Raw genomic sequence first — 17,097 nt, forward strand, 5'->3', positions numbered from 1 at the left:
AACAGAAAGCTAAGTTTCGGTCATTTTCGGCCCACTTACGGATGTAAAATTCATTTGAAATCCTTGGTTTAACAGGTTTTTATAAATAATAGCAGGTAACATTTTGGTCTGTGCAATCAGTGAACACCTTCTTAAATTTAATATAGGTTACAGGAGCAGAGTTTTTGTTTTTAATTTCCGTGGCACTTAGACTTCAGAATAGGCATAACAAAATAAATACAACTTTTTCTATGAGAGCCTCCTCATGCTCGTTTTGTGGACAAATTTGATCAAATTTACCCAAAAAAGTGCTGAATTTTATTAGTTTACATTATCATTTCATCTGTTTGCACCTTTAATTACTTACATATATGCAACCTTTAAAATCAGAATCAGAATCAGAATACTTTATTGATCCCTGGGGGAAATTATTTTTTGTTACACTGCTCCATTTTAAACCAACATTAAGACAAGACAGACAATACGCTAACTAAGAATAGTACAATATATACATATATATACATACATACATACATAAGTCACTTATAAATAAATAGTTGGAAAAGAAACATGTGTAGCTGTAGCAGCAAACAGTGTGTTAAGTGGATGCGTTGTACAGGGAGATGGCCACAGGCAGGAATGATTTCCTGTGTCGTTCAGTGGTGCTTTTCGGTAATCTCAGTCTCTCACTGAACGTGCTCCTGTGACTGACCAACATGTCATGGAGTGGGTGGGAGGTGTTATCCAACATTGTCTTTATCTTGGACAGCATCCGCCTCTCCGACACCACCTTGAGGGAGTCCAGCTCCATCCCCACAACATTGCTGGCCTTACGGATCAGTTTATTAAGTCTGTTGGCATCTGCGACCCTCAGCCTGCTCCCCCAGCATGCAACAGCATAGAGGATCGCACTGGCCACAACAGACTCATAGAAAATCCTCAGCATTTTCTGGCAGATGTTGAAGGACCTCAGTCGCCTCAAAAAATAGAGACGACTCTGGCCCTTCCTGTAAAGTGCTGTGGTGTTTTTAGCCCAGTCCAGTTTATTGTCAATGTGTACTCCAAGGTATTTATAGTCCTCCACAATGTCAACACTGACCCCCTGGATTGAAACAGGGGTCAAGTGTTTCCTGGTCTTCCTGAAGTCCACGATCAGTTCCTTGGTCTTTGCCACGTTGAGCTGCAGATGATTCTGCTCACACCACGTGACAAAGGAGTCGACCACAGCCCGGTACTCTGTCTCATCATCCCTGCTGATGCATCCAACCACCGCAGAGTCATCAGAAAACTTCTGAAGATGGCAGGTCTCTGTGCAGTGGCTGAAGTCTGTGGTGTAGAGGGTGAAGAGGAAGGGGGAGAGGACAGTCCCCTGTGGTGCCCCTGTGTTGCTAATCACCTTGTCAGACACACACTGTGGGAGACGTACATATTGTGGTCTTCCTGTCAGGTAATCAACAATCCAGGACACCAGAGAAGCATCCACCTGCATCGCTGCTAACTTATCACCCAGGAGGGTCGGCCTGATGGTGTTGAAAGCACTGGAAAAGTCAAAAAACATGACCCTCACAGTGCTCGCCGGCTGGTCCAGATGGGTGTAGACACGATTGAGCAGGTAGATGATGGCGTCCTCTGTTCCGAGACGAGGCTGATAAGCGAACTGAAGGGGATCCAGATGTGGTCTTACTATGGGTCGCAGCTGGTCCAGGATGAGCCTTTCCAGGGTCTTCATGATGTGGGAGGTCAGTGCCACGGGCCTGTAATCCTGGGGGCCACTGGGGCGTGGCGTCTTTGGTACAGGGACGAGGCATGATGTCTTCCACATCACCGGGACCCTCTGCAGACTCAGACTCAGCATAAACAGTTTATGAAAGACTCCACACAGCTGGGGGGCACAGGTCTTGAGGACAAGGGGACTCACTCCGTCTGGTCCAGCAGACTTGCCTGAGTGAAGTCTCCTCATTTGCATCTCAACCTGGTATTGAGTGAAGGTGATGGGTGGGGGAGGGGTGTCAGGAATCTCACAGGAGGCAACATGTGAAGAGAGAGGCTGGCACAGTGGTGTGGTTCTGGATTCCAGGCTGACTGCAGGTGAGGTTGTGGGGGTGGGAGCAGACACTGTGGTGTCGAATCTATTGAAAAACAGATTCAACTCATTGGCTCTATTCTCACCTCCCTCAGCTCCCCTGCTGTTGGTTGGCCTGAATCCAGTGATGGTCTTCATGCCCCTCCACACCTCTCTCATGCTGTTCTGCTGGAGTTTCCACTCCAGCTTCCTCCTGTAATTGTCCTTAGCCTCTCTGATCTTGTCCTTTAGTAACACCTGGATCTTCCTCACCTCCTCTTTGTTGCCCCCTCTGAAAGCCCTCTTCTTGTTGTTGAGGAGGGCTTTGATGTCCTTAGTCACCCACGGCTTGTTATTTGGGTAACAATGAACAGTCTGAGCTGGAACAATGGAGTCGGTGCAGAAAGTTATGTAGCCTGTGATACACTCAGTAAGCCCATTGATGTCCTTGGCGTGAGGCTCACAGAGTGTTTCCCAGTCGGTCACCTCGAAACAGCCCTGTAGTTCCGCTATTGCCTCCTCTGACCACCTCCTAACAGTCCTGGTGGTCACAGGTTCCCTCCTCACAATTGGCACATAGCGGGGGGTGAGGTGAATCAGGTTATGATCTGACCTACCAAGTGGGGGGAGGGAGGAGGAGCTGTATGCATCCTTGACGTTAGCATACAGTAAGTCTAAAGTTTTCTCTCCCCTGGTGGGACAGTCCACATATTGTTTGAATGTTGGTAGTGTATTGTCCAGTGATACATGGTTGAAGTCACCCGAGATCACAATAAAGGCACTCGGGTGCTGAGTCTGTAGCCGAGCTATGGCAGAGTGGATAGTGTCACATGCAGCTGTGGGGTTAGCAGAGGGGGGAACATAGACAGCCACCAAGATGACGTGAGAGAATTCCCTGGGTAAATAATACGGCCTGAGTCCAACAGCACACAGTTCAGTGTCCGGGCAACAAGTCCTTTCTTTGATTGTTATGTTGGCAGGGTTACACCACCGGTTGTTAACTAAAATAGCTAAAACAAAATGTAAACTAAAACAAACTAAAACAAATGTAGACTTGTATCGTCCACCCTTTCCCTTGCATTTGGATTTTGCATCAGCCAGGGCTCATTCAGAGCTATGCTAATAACACAGTTAGCCTTGTCAAATATCATCCTGTGCCAACAAGATGTCCACAACAACAAAGCCTTCAGATGATGTTGTTTGTACTTATTTTTCTGATTCCAATATAATACACTTTAGCATTCTGTGCTTAAAGCCATGTCACACAACACATCACACCTGTCAGCTTAAGGAAATCCTCGTGTGTGTGTTGGATCCGTCTCACTTGTGTGATACATGGCAGAAACATCCTCACTGCTTCAAAACAGTGACAGGCTGTCACGTGCAGAAGGTCAATGTGTGTATGAACTCCTAGCAGCTGAACATCTAAGAGTGGAAAATGCGACCTTTACAACCATGTAAGGAAAGAAACGTACACAGACAAAGACTGGAATTTGAAGAATTTATTTTTTAGTGTATGCACTGTCAAATTGTGAGTGCTTCATTTAGAATAGATACATTTCAGAGCATTTATGACACTTCAGAACCAGATCAAGAAATAGGCCTGGTAACCACTAAAGCCAGAATTCAATGCATTTCTATGCCAAACATAAAATCAGTTCTTTAAACAGATGTGCAAAATTTAGATCAATTGCAAAGAAAAGCAGGTGAGATACGGGTAACAGTAAAAGAACCTTTTTGCAAGTGTAATTCAGGAATAAAAAGAATGGACAGGAGTGGTTTTCAAATACATATAAGAGCATTATTCCAGAATTTTATGGGCTATATTTATGCAGCATAATAGGAGTCTAACAGCATCTGTGAATGGCACGGCCCTGACAGAGTCATTTAGCATTGAAATAAAGTTTTCCATGTATAACATTATAAAAGTAACTCTGAAGTGAACAGATGAATGAGCAGATTTTAGATTTTACACCAAGTGTACGTTTCAGAGTGGTAGGCGAACCACTCAGCAGCTCCGCAGTTGTTTTCCCATCGATCCCAGCCTATGTGTCATTATGATGGATTGCTCTGTGGGCTTCAGGGAGACCAGCGCTGGGCCCAGTGTATTGACAAGGCTCCCATTTCCCTCTCCCCCTCTTGTTAAGTACTTCTCCCCCAAGTTAATGAACTAAAAACAAGGAGGATTGTGGGGAAGGGAATGATTTGTGATCGTCTCTTGAGTTTATATGTTTAGCTCACTTTATAGGATTGAGCACATGCAGTTTGAATGGCAAAATAAAGATTCAGCATTGCATAGTTTTGGTTTGTACAGCCACATATGTGCCTTAGCACAAAAAAGCAGAGTCGTTCCACTGTGGTCTCTTTGTCCAATTTGCAAAATAATATGTTAATTGATTCACAACTTTCCACAATAGTCGCACAACTTTACTGCACGAACTATGAGGAAAAAAAAGATAACAGATTTTTAACAACCATAGCTATGATACAATCGTCAGCTAGGGAAATCATAGGGGACCAACCCAAATTGGCAGCAGGCGGAAGATGTGGCCTCATTCAGACAGTCTAATCTGGCATCTGTTATTGCAGACAGAATCAGTGGGCCCATGGGGCTGCCAGGAGAGGAGAGAAAGAGGTGTAATTGAGAGCAGCAGTTTAGATCTAATAGGAAAATGAGATGAGATGAGGACTAAGTTCGGGTGAGTGTCCAAGACAATCGCCCTTTATCTGGAGATGTAGTCATGGTGAGCAAAGCACTGTTAAGAGTCCGGGCGTGTGCGCTGCATTTATTATGTGATTTAAATAGCGGAAATTGACAATATAGGCTGCTTTGTGACATAGATACATGGACCAATGGACCTGCAAGGCTTGCAGTTATGCAAGTTGTCACCTCCCTTCCCATGTAGAGTCAGTCAATTCACATAAGCTCATATAAGTAAAAAAAAAATCCATATCTATTTGTCAAAACTTGACTAGAGTGTGTTTCATCATCATTAGGAAGTATGAAATGTAGATGACACACTTTCCATCAACAGATTTCCAGATCTTGTGTCTAAAGCAAACATCTTTTTGCGTTTTCTAACCAAAATCTCAAATCTAAAACACATCACGTATTTGTGCAACAAAAATTTGAAAGAAACAAAAACATGCCAGAGTTCATCGCACTGAAAAATGCATTGCTGTTCCCTTTCAATGGTCATCTCCCTCTGAATGCCACGTCCTTGCTTTATCATTACACTGTGGTGATCTTCTTATCCTTGGTGGCCTGTTTAATGGCGGCCTGCTCACAGATGATTTCCTTCAGCCTCTGTAGCCGGGTGTTTTGAGTGCTCAAATCACCTACACCTGTCTGACTGCGATGGAGTAAGGAAAGGGCATTGATGTACTCCAGCTCTGTGTAGCGGACACCCTGGTCCACCACCAGGTTCAGCAGCTCATCCGCAGTGTTGTACAGCATCTCATAGTACTGCCTGAAAGAAGAAGGGAAGGTTGTAAATCTTCAAATTAACTGGAAAGACAAAATGAGCAAAGAAAAGGATGCAAGAGAGGAAATCAGAGTGTGCAGATGTCTTCTAAGGTAACTGTTCACTCTTCTATCAGAGGTCAGTTTGCATATAAAATATCAATGTATTTCCAGATCTATTTTAAATGATAAACAGTTTGGGAACTTTAACACTGAATTTAAATCCATTGTGGGAAAAAAATTCTGGGGTTGGTGTGGAGATAATCTGTGCCAACTTTGGTGAAGATTATAAAAATGTGTCAGTCCAAAATCATCCAGTTAGTAAAAATTGGAAAAAGGTTTAAACATTAAATTGATAAACACACACAGACACCCAGTAATGGTACAGCTGCTCTGTCTGAACTGTAGACACCTAAATTTAATGGGTATTTTCTTTACCCACGCTCCGCTTCACCACCAACTTTCATAAATATCAACCTTGCAGTTTTTTCTAATCCTGCTAGCAGACAAACAAACTCTATTGAATACATAACGTCCTTGAGGACGTAATCAAGGGAAAGCAGGGGGGAGAGGGAAAAAGAAAACGCTACATGCAACAGTAACACTTTATAATCCTGTGTTATTCATTTTTCCAGGGCTGAATCAAAAAGAACAACAAGAACAAAGGGAAAACACAGAAGCCACACGTACTGCTGTTGCTGTCAGCAGCAATTTTCTGAAAAAGGGATTCAAGGACCTCAACCTCCTGCCACTGGGAGTTGAAGGTAGAGGGAAACCATTCAACAGCTACAAACTACTGAGACTATTCTAATGAAATGCTGTTGACAGAGCCAAAAGCGGAAAGAGGCGTGCACAGAATTAATAGCTCTTTAACCAGAACTGAATACCTCAATGGGCCATTTGAAAAGGACCATGAAGTACACAATGATAATGCAGGAGCACAAAAGGAGAGCAAGTATTGTTGAATAAAACACACATTCACCTGCTGACAAGAACAATACACATACAGATCAAAAAATACCAAACACAAGTGAAGAGAGACTGCACGAACGTTTTGAGCACAGCATTTTTAAGATTTGTTTTAGGCGTTGACCTCTTGTGGGCGTGTGACCATAGACTGTATAACTCATTAGCATCAACTTACAGTACTTGGCCATTAATATGGATTTCAGTAGGAGTCTAGCTTGTCATGAACACAAAATACAGATAACTGTACAAAGAGGGCCTGGAGGTAAGCAAATGCACAGGAATCTGTGGAAGCAGGACACACAATTTTTCTTTGGTCAGGGGTAAAATGAGTCTAAGACCAAGATGCAGGAATCCTAAAGAGACAACAAATGTTACACTTTCATACGATGGTTGTAGACGCAACCAGAGCAAGAGGGCATAGGTGAGCTACAGTCCTACTATTGCATGTTTATAGTAACAATAGGTACTGTAGTCTTTAGTAATGGCCAATAGTGTGCACATGGACAACTAAGATCAGGTTAGCAACTTTTATGGAGCTCTGTATGGACTGCAGAAAAAAGCACAGGGATTTTAGTAGCAGAACATTTAGCCATGATTTAATACAGAAATAAATGAGATCAAACAAGTGAAAAATATGCTTTGTCTCTCTTTCAATTATATTAGTTTAACACCAAGTTTTTCTTGGAGCTCCCAGTGTCACAACACAAGCAGCAACATCCTGGGTTTGTGTTGTACATTAATACACTGAATAAAAACTGACTGTTTACTACACAACATATCTCGGTCAAGGACAGGTGATGGTCAGTCAACAGCAGTGGCTTCTGCTGCTCTAAGTAAAGAGAGATAATTACAAGGCTGACATTGTAATGTCTTGCAGAAGAAAAGCATGTGAAAGGTATTGGGGGTGTTGCGACTAGGCAAACAATGTCAGAGCCACCGATGTTTGAACGTTCTTTGTGTGGCCTTGATGAAAATTAAATTAAATGTGGATGTGGTTAAAAAGGGTTAAGCTCTGTTGTGCCAGAAGAAGTTGGAAGTAAATGGATTCAGATATTTCTGATATGGCTCAGTAGAAAGACAAAAAAGATCCTTTGACTCATTTGTTTAGCTTCACCACCCATCCCAGACCCACTCCTTTCTTGAGATGTTCATTTGCTATGCTAACGAGGCGTTAATGAGCACTTAGGGAGCTTCTGTTCCAAGGTGTTTTATGTGCTGTCATTTTGGATATTCAACAAAAGAAAAAGACCTGGAAAGGTTAGAACGAACGAGGGAGTGCTTGAAAGACGGAGGGAAAAGGAAGACAACTAAAGAAATGAATGCAGAGCAGGGGTGCATAATGTCTGTTTTTGGCCTTCCACAGCAGGCGTTGGCCTTGATCGTCAAAGCATTTGCATACTGTCTCACCCTCTATCCTGCTTAAAGTCTTTTTCATGCTTTCATCCCTAAGTTCATTTAGTAAAGAAGCTTGTCAACACTGATGAGTAACACCAGTTCACTCCTTAAATGGAGGTAAGACAGATGAAAATAGAAAAAAAAAAGAAAAACGGGTCTCATTTTCTTATCTATACAATATCTGAAACAAAACATTAGCTCAAGAGCAATCCCATTTCATTCTCTAGAGCCAGTGTTTAACGACGCACTTGAAGCAAATCGCCTCGTTATTTGATCTAATAAGATAAACAAATATAACCATAAATATGCACAGTTTTATTTGTTGAAGGGAGGCGCTTTGAACAGAAGGCTTTTCTCTTTCAAACCGCCATCCTTAAGTCCAAATGGAAAGCAGATCTGATTAACCGGACTGTTCTGAACAGAGCAGAGAAAAACAAAAATAGCAGAAATTGCACCTGACTGCTTGAAATTGTCTCTGTGTAATTTCCTAAAGAGGCAGAGACATAACCACTGCAAACATCTGTGTAGTAAACATTTATGTTGTTAGTTTTAGACACAGTTATTTGCTATGGTACATGATTCCAAAGTCACAGAGGTAAAGCTGAGTGGAGGGTGTAATTTACTCGGTAATGTGAATGTGTGTGTCTATCAGAACAGTATGTGGTGATTCTGTATAGTTTAATTAAGAGAATATTCCAGGTAGACTTCAGTAACAAGTTCCACATGCAGTGAGAGATGAACAGCACCCCTGCTAAGTCTTTGTTGGACATTTTTCTTCAGTCTAAAAGACCATCTGTCTGATACAACAGCAAAAGTAGCTGTGCAAATATGGAGTCTCTCCATTTAAGTAGCAGCTGACAAGAGATAATTGAAAACAATCTGATCGACGCTGTGAATACGGACTTAATTACAGCGTAATAGCAACTGCTATTCCTTTTGCAGTGATTACTCAAAAAGAGGTCCCATTGAAAATGTGTAGACAAGGCATGCCCCCAGGCAAGGCAGGCAACTGCTTGGGGAGGCGATGGTGAGTGAGTGCTGGGGCCTCTTAGGTAGGGATGGGTATTGATAAGATTTTAACGATTCCGATTCCATTTTCGATTCTGTTTAACGATTCGATTCCTTATCGATTCTCTTATCGATTCTTTTTTTTTAAAAAGGAGAACACTAAAGTCGATTAGCTTAGAACTTTGTTTTATATCTTCTCTTTGAACAAGATAGAAATTTAGGAGTAACATGGCCTTACAAACCCAACAGTGAGATCTTAAGAGATTCACAGCCTACGGCTCTTCAATGGGGTGTCACAGGGTCCCCAGGAAAAAAAATGTATATGTAAAATAATAAAATAAATATTCTCCTGTAGCAATAACAAAGTTTAACATAAATTATTCTGTAGCAATTACACAAGAATATCCAGTAATGTCCCTGCCTACAATTAAACATATTCACTTACCAAAGTGAAATCGGGGGCATCTGCTGTGGCAAATGGGTGCAAGCCTTTGACCACAAACTTAGACACTGCTGGGTGACATTCGTCTATCCTGGCCTGAAAGGAGACGCTACCGGTAGACTGCAGCGAGAACTGCCAGCATCTGAGCCAGCCAGACTCTGTCTCTCTCATCATGGTTATCTAAATGCAACGCACAGTAATAGCAGGTTTTGTAATAAGGTAAATCGCGCTAACATAATATGCAATGCTAATTGATTAGTTACCTGCAGTATTAACGGGAGAGGACGTGGAAACGCTACCGCTGCTGCTGGGTTGAGCTTCGCTAGTCCGGAGCGGATCAAAAACACGACATTCGTTGAAAGCAATCGCGTGTTTTTTGAGCAAATGCTTTTGCATATTCGTAGTGTTTCCTCCCTTTGATGAAATCTCTACTTTGCAAGTATTGCACGTTGCCCTGTTGTCATCCTTTCTCATAAAGTGTAACCAAACTTTTGAGCGTTTGTGCCGCTCAGGCGCCGTGTTTCCTACTGGGTAAAAGACGCTAGTCAACGTGATGACGTCATCGGGGCGACTGGAATCGATAAGGGAATCGTTTTTAAAAGTGGCAAACGATTCCAAGGAATTGAAACAGTGGGAACCGGTTCTCAACAAGAACCGGTTTTCGATACCCATCCCTACTCTTAGGGCTGACAAAATGTACACTTATTCCCATTACATGCATGCATGTTTAAACAAGCCTAATGGTAACAAAAGCAATTGAATCAATAAAATGATTCAATTGCTTTTGTCCTTCTGGTTGGTAAAAAAAAAAAAAAAACAAGAAAAGGGGTTTTCCGGTAAGGAGGCAATGTGGGTGGACGTGTAAGGTGAGCGCTCCCAGGCTCACTAACCAAAACTCTCCAAATTTACTCGAATTATTACTCTGACAGCATTTCACACTAATGAAGGGGAAAACTGGTCGTAAACAGAGAGGCAAGACACCAATGAAAACGGGAAAAGTTGAAAAACAAACAATGGAAAGAGATACAGATGACGATAGCGACGAGGGTATGGATGGCCTGCAAGCTAGCATCCGCGCCATCCATGAAGAGCTAAAAGCTACCAGGTTGGACATGAAAACAGACCTGAAAAATTTCAAAGACACCTTCTCCACGGAACTTACGTGTTTCAGAAAAGATATTGATAACAAATTAAACGAAATTGCCAGAGACTTAAAGTAGAGTGGATGGGGCAGAAGGGAGGGTGGCGGAGGTGGAAGAGTGGGCTAACGAGGCTCTGCTTCAAGCTATTCTAGCACAAGAAAATATACAAGCTAAACTGACAGACCTGGAAGCCCGATCACGAAGAAACAACATTCGTGTTTATGGAATCCCAGAAGACACAGAAGGGGACAATCTACGGGAGTTCTTGGAAACATTTATTAAATCGGAGTTGTCCCTAAGCGATACTGAGCTGGGAATGCAAAGATGTCATAGGGCTCTCGGCCCGAAGCCACCGCCGAATGCCAGCCCCCGGTCAATAGTGATTCACTTTCTGGAGTACAGAATTAAAGAACTAGTGCTCCGCTCTGCTTGGAAAAAGAAAGAGGTCGTTCTGAACAGAGTGAGAATCTACTTTGACCAGGACTATCCGACTGAATTTCAACGGAAAAGAAAGTCCTTAAAGTCCTTAAAGTCCTTAAAGAAAAAGGAATTCGCTTCCAGACCCCCGCACCAGCTAAACTCCGTGTCTTCCTCAGTGACGGCACTGTAACTTATGATAGCGCGGTGGAGGCCACGGAGGATTTGAAGAAAAGGAAGGCTCTGAGCTTCGCGGGAGAACAGACCCGATCCATGGATGCAACACGGGAAAAGCTGAAGAACCTTTCCTGGGAGACAGCGGGACGCTGTGATGCATATCAAGATGATGCTCCAGGCATTTCGACATGAACCAAGGGACACAGTTTGATCATGTCCTGAACTGAATACTTGAGAAATTCAGTTTCTTTACCGATTTGACTTTTCCTGGGTGAGGATTGAATATAATTTAGAGTAAACGTTTAGGTTTCATTTTACATCTAAATATATACTGAAAGTTATATGTCGGTCTTAAGAGTACTTAGAGATTAAGACAGTGTTCTGGGAGCGTACTTTCCTGGTTAGTTTGATTGTTTGATTACTTCTTATTTTGTGGTATTTAGTTTATGCATAACCTCAGGAGACGTCATTTTACACAAGAGAGGCCCCTCGTGAAACGAGAGCTTTCCTCTCCAAAAGGTTTTTGGGGAATTCTGTTTTTGAGTAGAAACCACAGTTCTCTCATTTGTTCTGTTTTAGTTCAAGTTCAAGTTTCAAATTTTGACAAATGTATGTCTTGTGTGGGTGTTTTTGTTTGTTTGTTGTTGTTTTCTTGTTTTGTTTTATCACCCAGGTCTTACAAGGTAAATGCTTTGACTTATACAAGACATGTCATTTCAACAGTATAGTTTAGTAACCCTTAATGTTAATGGGTTACAAAACCCAGTTAAAAAAGGTAAACTCTTTGCTAAAATGAAAAAAGAAGGCCATCATATAATTTTTTGGCAGGAGACCCACCTAACCAAAAAGGGGCATGAAAAACGTAAGTACCCCAGATTTAAAAACATATTTTATTCATCAAAAACAAAGGGACCCAATAGGGGAGTTGCAATTCTGATTTCAAATAAAATCTCTTTCCAGTTCTCTTCACAAATTGCAGATAAGGAAGGACGATATATTTTGGTAAAAGGAATTCTAGACTCTAAAGTAGTGACGCCACTTAATATTTACAGACCTCCTGGACAGGACAAATCATTAATAAGGACCATATTTGATTTAATTGTTACGGAGACATCAGGTGTCCTGATATGTGGTGGAGACTGGAATGTACAATTGCACCCTACCTTGGACTCCTCAAACTTATTAAAAAAGCAGAATCCGGAATCTCTTTATGTGAGAAAGATGCTTAATGAGGTTGGGCTGATTGAGAGAGAACTTCATCCTTCTTCAAAGGCATATACATTTTTCTCCCACCCGCATGGTGTCTACTCAAGAATTGACTGTTTTTTTTATGTGCAAATCAGAAAGACCGAGGATAATAGAATATAACATTGGACCCAGAGACGTTTCTGATCATTCGGCAGTACACCTAAAGATACATTTGGATATTAAGCCTAGAAACGTTGTATGGAGACTGAACACTAGCCTTTTGAATGACCAAAAATGTGAAGAATTTATTAAGAAAGTTAATGAATTTTTGGAGGTTAATGACAATGGTGAAGTGTCACCGAGTACCTTGTGGGATACCGCGAAAGCAGTGCTCAGAGGAAAACTAATAATGTGGTCAGCGAGGAAGAAGAGGGAAGAAGAGAGGCAACAGACTATCATGTCAAATAAGTTGAAAGAATTGGAACAAGCACATATATTTCCAAAATGGAAAGACTTGGAACTTGCTCAATTGGATATACCTCTACAGTCTTTACTGGGTGATATAAGTCTACAGAAAAAACATGTGTAATTTGCATGAGTGCACCAAAGTAGCCTTAAATACATGGACTAAACAAAGTAAAAAATTCAATTTAGAAAGGAAAATGCGAATTCTAAGGTGGGTAGGATATGATACCGATTTTACACCAGCACATTTGGATGGGGTGTTTACAGAATGGACTTGGAAGGGTATTACAGCATACTGTAAAATCTCTTTTATGGATACTTACAATTGAGACACCATTTTAATAAAAATATTAAAGTTGCAAGGGATTATTCTGAGGAGGGGGGGCTCATTGATATGTTTGTCGACACATATAAAGGTAAAATACATAAAAAGCTGATCTCGAAACTGTACTCATGTTTACAAACATACAGGACCCACTCCACCCAGTATGTTAAGAACAGATGGGAGAAAGAAGCAGATATTACACTTACGTATGAAGATTGGTTGAATATTTGTAAAATAAACATAACTACCTCTAGCTCCCCTCTTTGGAGGGAATTTTCCTGGAAGGACAGTATGAGATTTTTCATTACACCTAAGTATATGATACACTTAATGTGCCTTCCAGTAGAACATTATTTATTTTTGATTGATGTTTAACATTAGTTATCCTGACTGAGTCAAGCCTGCACAGCCAGGAGTGACCATCAGGACACCGACGGTTGACTTATCAGTGTAACTAGCAGGCTGAAAGAACATAGAAGCTAGGCATTACAGTATTAACACTTCATAACAAGTCAGCATGGTCTTAGGCATTGGCAAGCAGTATCTATGATTTCTTACCAACAGACCACAGAACCATTTTCCAAGTTAACTTTAAAAGAGCTCAAGCCCAGACAATGTGGTCATTAATTTCTTGTCTGACATCCATGAAGATCACTGGCATTTCAAGCTGGTTTCAGCCTCATCCCCTCTGTAGAACATTTTTGGACTTTCTGAATCTGTTAACTTAATTAGCTTATCCGCTCCTCAAACACTCAGCCTTTCCAGGGTGCTCTTCTTTCACTAAATCATATTACTAACTTGTTGCAAATTAATCAAATTAGCTGTTACATGTTCCTCCAGACATTTTTATTTGTTTGTTTTAGCATTTAAAAAAAAAAAAAAAAAAAAAAGAAGAAGCAAAATTCATTCCCCTGTCTTATCATTTGACATGTTGCCTCATACGATTTTCAGATAAACCTGCTTAAATACTGTGCAAGTCAATAGCTCCCCAACTTTTTGGTGAACAGTGTTTTGATGTCTGTTTTGTACCATCTAATTATCAAAACAATCCCAGTGCTAAACTGTCTGCTGGCTGTTCAGAGTGAGTGTAAAGCTTCTGGTCTCTATTCAGTGCAGATGGAAGCGGGCTGGGCTAAGCAAGAGAAAGCTTAAGGTGTGTGTATGTCTATCTACCCATGTGTCTGAGTGATGTATGTTAGCGTGTGCTGAAAACACTTTCAAACAGTTCATTACCCAAGCAGTTGGAAGGCCATTTGCCAAACAGAGTAAGGGCTGTTAATAAGATTAAAATCTCTCAGTGCCCCACCATCAAGAAAGAACCCCTAGTGAAACACACACATCATAACACTCACGCACGCACACACACACATTTTTTGCCTTCTCCTCTCGTCTGAAACCAGTTAATGAAGCCAGCATTCTTATTTTTTCACACAAAACCAAAGTAAATTCTCATGTTGACTGCCATTATCGTTAAAGATTTTATGGGCTCCATCCTCGACACACACATTTACTTTCACTAATTTCCACCTGCTTCCTCCAGAACTTCCATCTATAAGGGCTATAATCAGCTTTTAGTAGCTTTTGTGTGGCTGTGTGTAAGCATCAACGTCCCTCTGTAGTGTGCTCTATTAAATTTTAATTAACTTCCCCTTCCCCCTCCTCAACAACGAATATTCTTTCAATTTCCGATGTGGAGATGCAGAACAGGGCAGAGAGATGTGTATGTCAATGGCACAGGAGTTGTGGCGGGGGTGGGGGTGTATAGAACAAAAAGACAAAAGAGAAGGAAAAGTGAGAAAAAGAAAGGATTTGGCGCAATTCGTTTCCCCTAATTTCTAGCATGCACAATATTAAGGCCATTACAGACTGCCTCTGTCAGCACATTTGGAACAACACATTAGTTAGAAGGGGGATGATGATGATGAGGAGGAGGAGGAGGAATAATGGGAGAGTCTGTGGATCAACCTTTGAATAAGCTGGAATCCAAAGCTTGTTGCTGCAGTAACAAATACCTCTGACAGCAACAACGGGGCTTCTTGACTTTCTTATCCTCTTTATTGTCCTCAACAGTACTTTCACACTTAAACAGATAATGCATTTTTTACTTTGTTTTGGCATTCAGGTATGGATCAGCAACTTTCTGCTCCCACTGATCCAACTGTTTAATATGCCATTAGCACCACACATGTGTTAAAGATCAGTTTTTTCCCCAACACATAAAAATAATAGTGACTCAAGATCAAAGCAGCAGATCTGTGACATCAGTCATTATTTTTGTGCTTCTTCAGCTATCTTTCCCATTTCTTACGAGATGTTGGTTTAGTTCTGCAGTTTTCTAGACAAAAAAAAGAATTCTTCAGGTGGTATACACTGGTGGATCCCAAACTTTTTGAAACCTCAGGAACCCGTCACAGTGATTTTGTTTTTCCTTGGTAAACTTTCAAGATGAGGCATTCAGGTGTAGGACAGCACCCTTCCCTTCTACAGGAAAAGCTGTAAGTCAAGTCGGTTTTACTTCTTTTATGTTGTTCTTTTGTAAATCTTCCCCTCACTGCTCTGACAGCAGTAATTTCTGACTGCAGTGCTTCTGGCAGACTTGTGAGCCGGAAACCATGTCATGTAAGTATCACAGCTGGCAACCATGAAGTGTCTTGCCCAGTCTTAGCAACACTAGAACTATACAGTATCTAAGCTTGCCAAGCCAAAGGGTGAAAGAAAATGGATCCTAACAAAAACAACCTGTGAATGCTAGCACTGATGCGTGTCATTTTCGCATATAAATAGTGTTTTCAAAAGTGAGATGGCTTAGTGTGGATTTAATCTTAATACACTCTTCTGCCTCTTTCAGGCTCCCTCCCTTCCTGCGGTCTCCCTCCCTCCAGAGCAGTGCATTTGTCTTTCCTCTGGTAATGAGGAAAGGTCTGCAGAGACTTGAGACTGAAGCTTCATCAGCAAAGGCCGGTCTCATCATGCTGCACCGTGCACAACAAACACATACAAATAAGAGCATGCACACAGACGCACTCTCACTGGCTTCATCAGCAAAGACGAGTGTCATCATGCTGTGAGGTGCACATATATAAACACACGCACAGGCTTCATCAGCAAAGACCAGTCTCATCAAACAGCGTCTTGCACATGCTCGTAGAAAATGGGAGAAGAAGGGTGGGGCTGGGGGAAGAGGAAAGGAAAGAGAAATACAGTCCAGCAGAGGCAGTGCAGGTGATTGGACGATAGTATATTGAAGGGAAAAAAAAATACTGGGAGAACAGGAAGAGAGAGCTAAAGAAAGAGACGCAAGGTGACAGGGGAAGAAAAGAAGACAGAAGCGACAGTGTGCCGAAACCAGGCCTAAGTACAAACAGTTTTATCTGTTGACACCCACTACCTCCTGACATGGCCGTCAACTGTACTTATTACCACATTCTTTGTAGATACACCAGCCTGTCACCCTGACACAAACACACCAGGGTTTAGAAACACACACAAAACCAACAACAGTTTATTCACCAGCACACCGGTTCTAAGAGGTGCACAGTAATCGTGGTGGTACACTGCAGGAGAGGACATAGCTTCTTGTACAATACACCCTCGCACTCTAGTAATTTCCAGTAGCAGACAGGTGGGTGCGATGGTCTGAACTCGGGGGCATCTCTGCACCGAGTCTGTCATACTGGTGTTTAGCCTTGCTATGGGCTCAGAGGCTTGCAAGTTTGCTAGGGATGTTATGACAGAGCTGCCTACATGGGTCAGCGGGCAAGAGATGTTTACTTTTGCTCTGTAATAGCAGTATATTGAGACAGAATAGTAGTTTTGTCCTGAATCAATCTCTGTGTTAATTTGAATGAAGTCACAGGAGTTTTCTAATGATCCTATAATAGAGAAGCTTCAAGTCCTAAACTACTGTATATGACACTGAATTGATGGTCTGTCTGATCTGAAAGAGCTGAAGCCAAAACAATTCATTTCTAGTTGATTAGCTAAATGACTAATCAGCAATTTTAAAGCAAGATAGAAGAAAATTAAAGCAGGTTACAACATTAAACCTTTAATTATATTAAACTT

General features: G+C 41.6%; 1 protein-coding gene across 1 annotated transcript in view; it reads right to left on the reverse strand.

Annotated features, from left to right (window-relative positions):
* Window positions 1-3,528: 3,528 nt before the first annotated feature.
* The window catches only part of exoc4 (exocyst complex component 4), a 139,989-nt gene continuing 126,420 nt past the window's right edge, over window positions 3,529-17,097 (reverse strand). Inside the window, exon 20 of the mRNA XM_026147677.1 lies at window positions 3,529-5,511. Coding sequence (XP_026003462.1) covers window positions 5,274-5,511 — 238 coding nt within the window. The 3' untranslated portion in view covers window positions 3,529-5,273. The remainder of the gene's footprint in view (window positions 5,512-17,097) is intronic.

The sequence above is a fragment of the Astatotilapia calliptera genome, chromosome 17 (assembly GCF_900246225.1).
Source record: "Astatotilapia calliptera chromosome 17, fAstCal1.2, whole genome shotgun sequence".
Taxonomy (NCBI): domain Eukaryota; kingdom Metazoa; phylum Chordata; class Actinopteri; order Cichliformes; family Cichlidae; genus Astatotilapia; species Astatotilapia calliptera.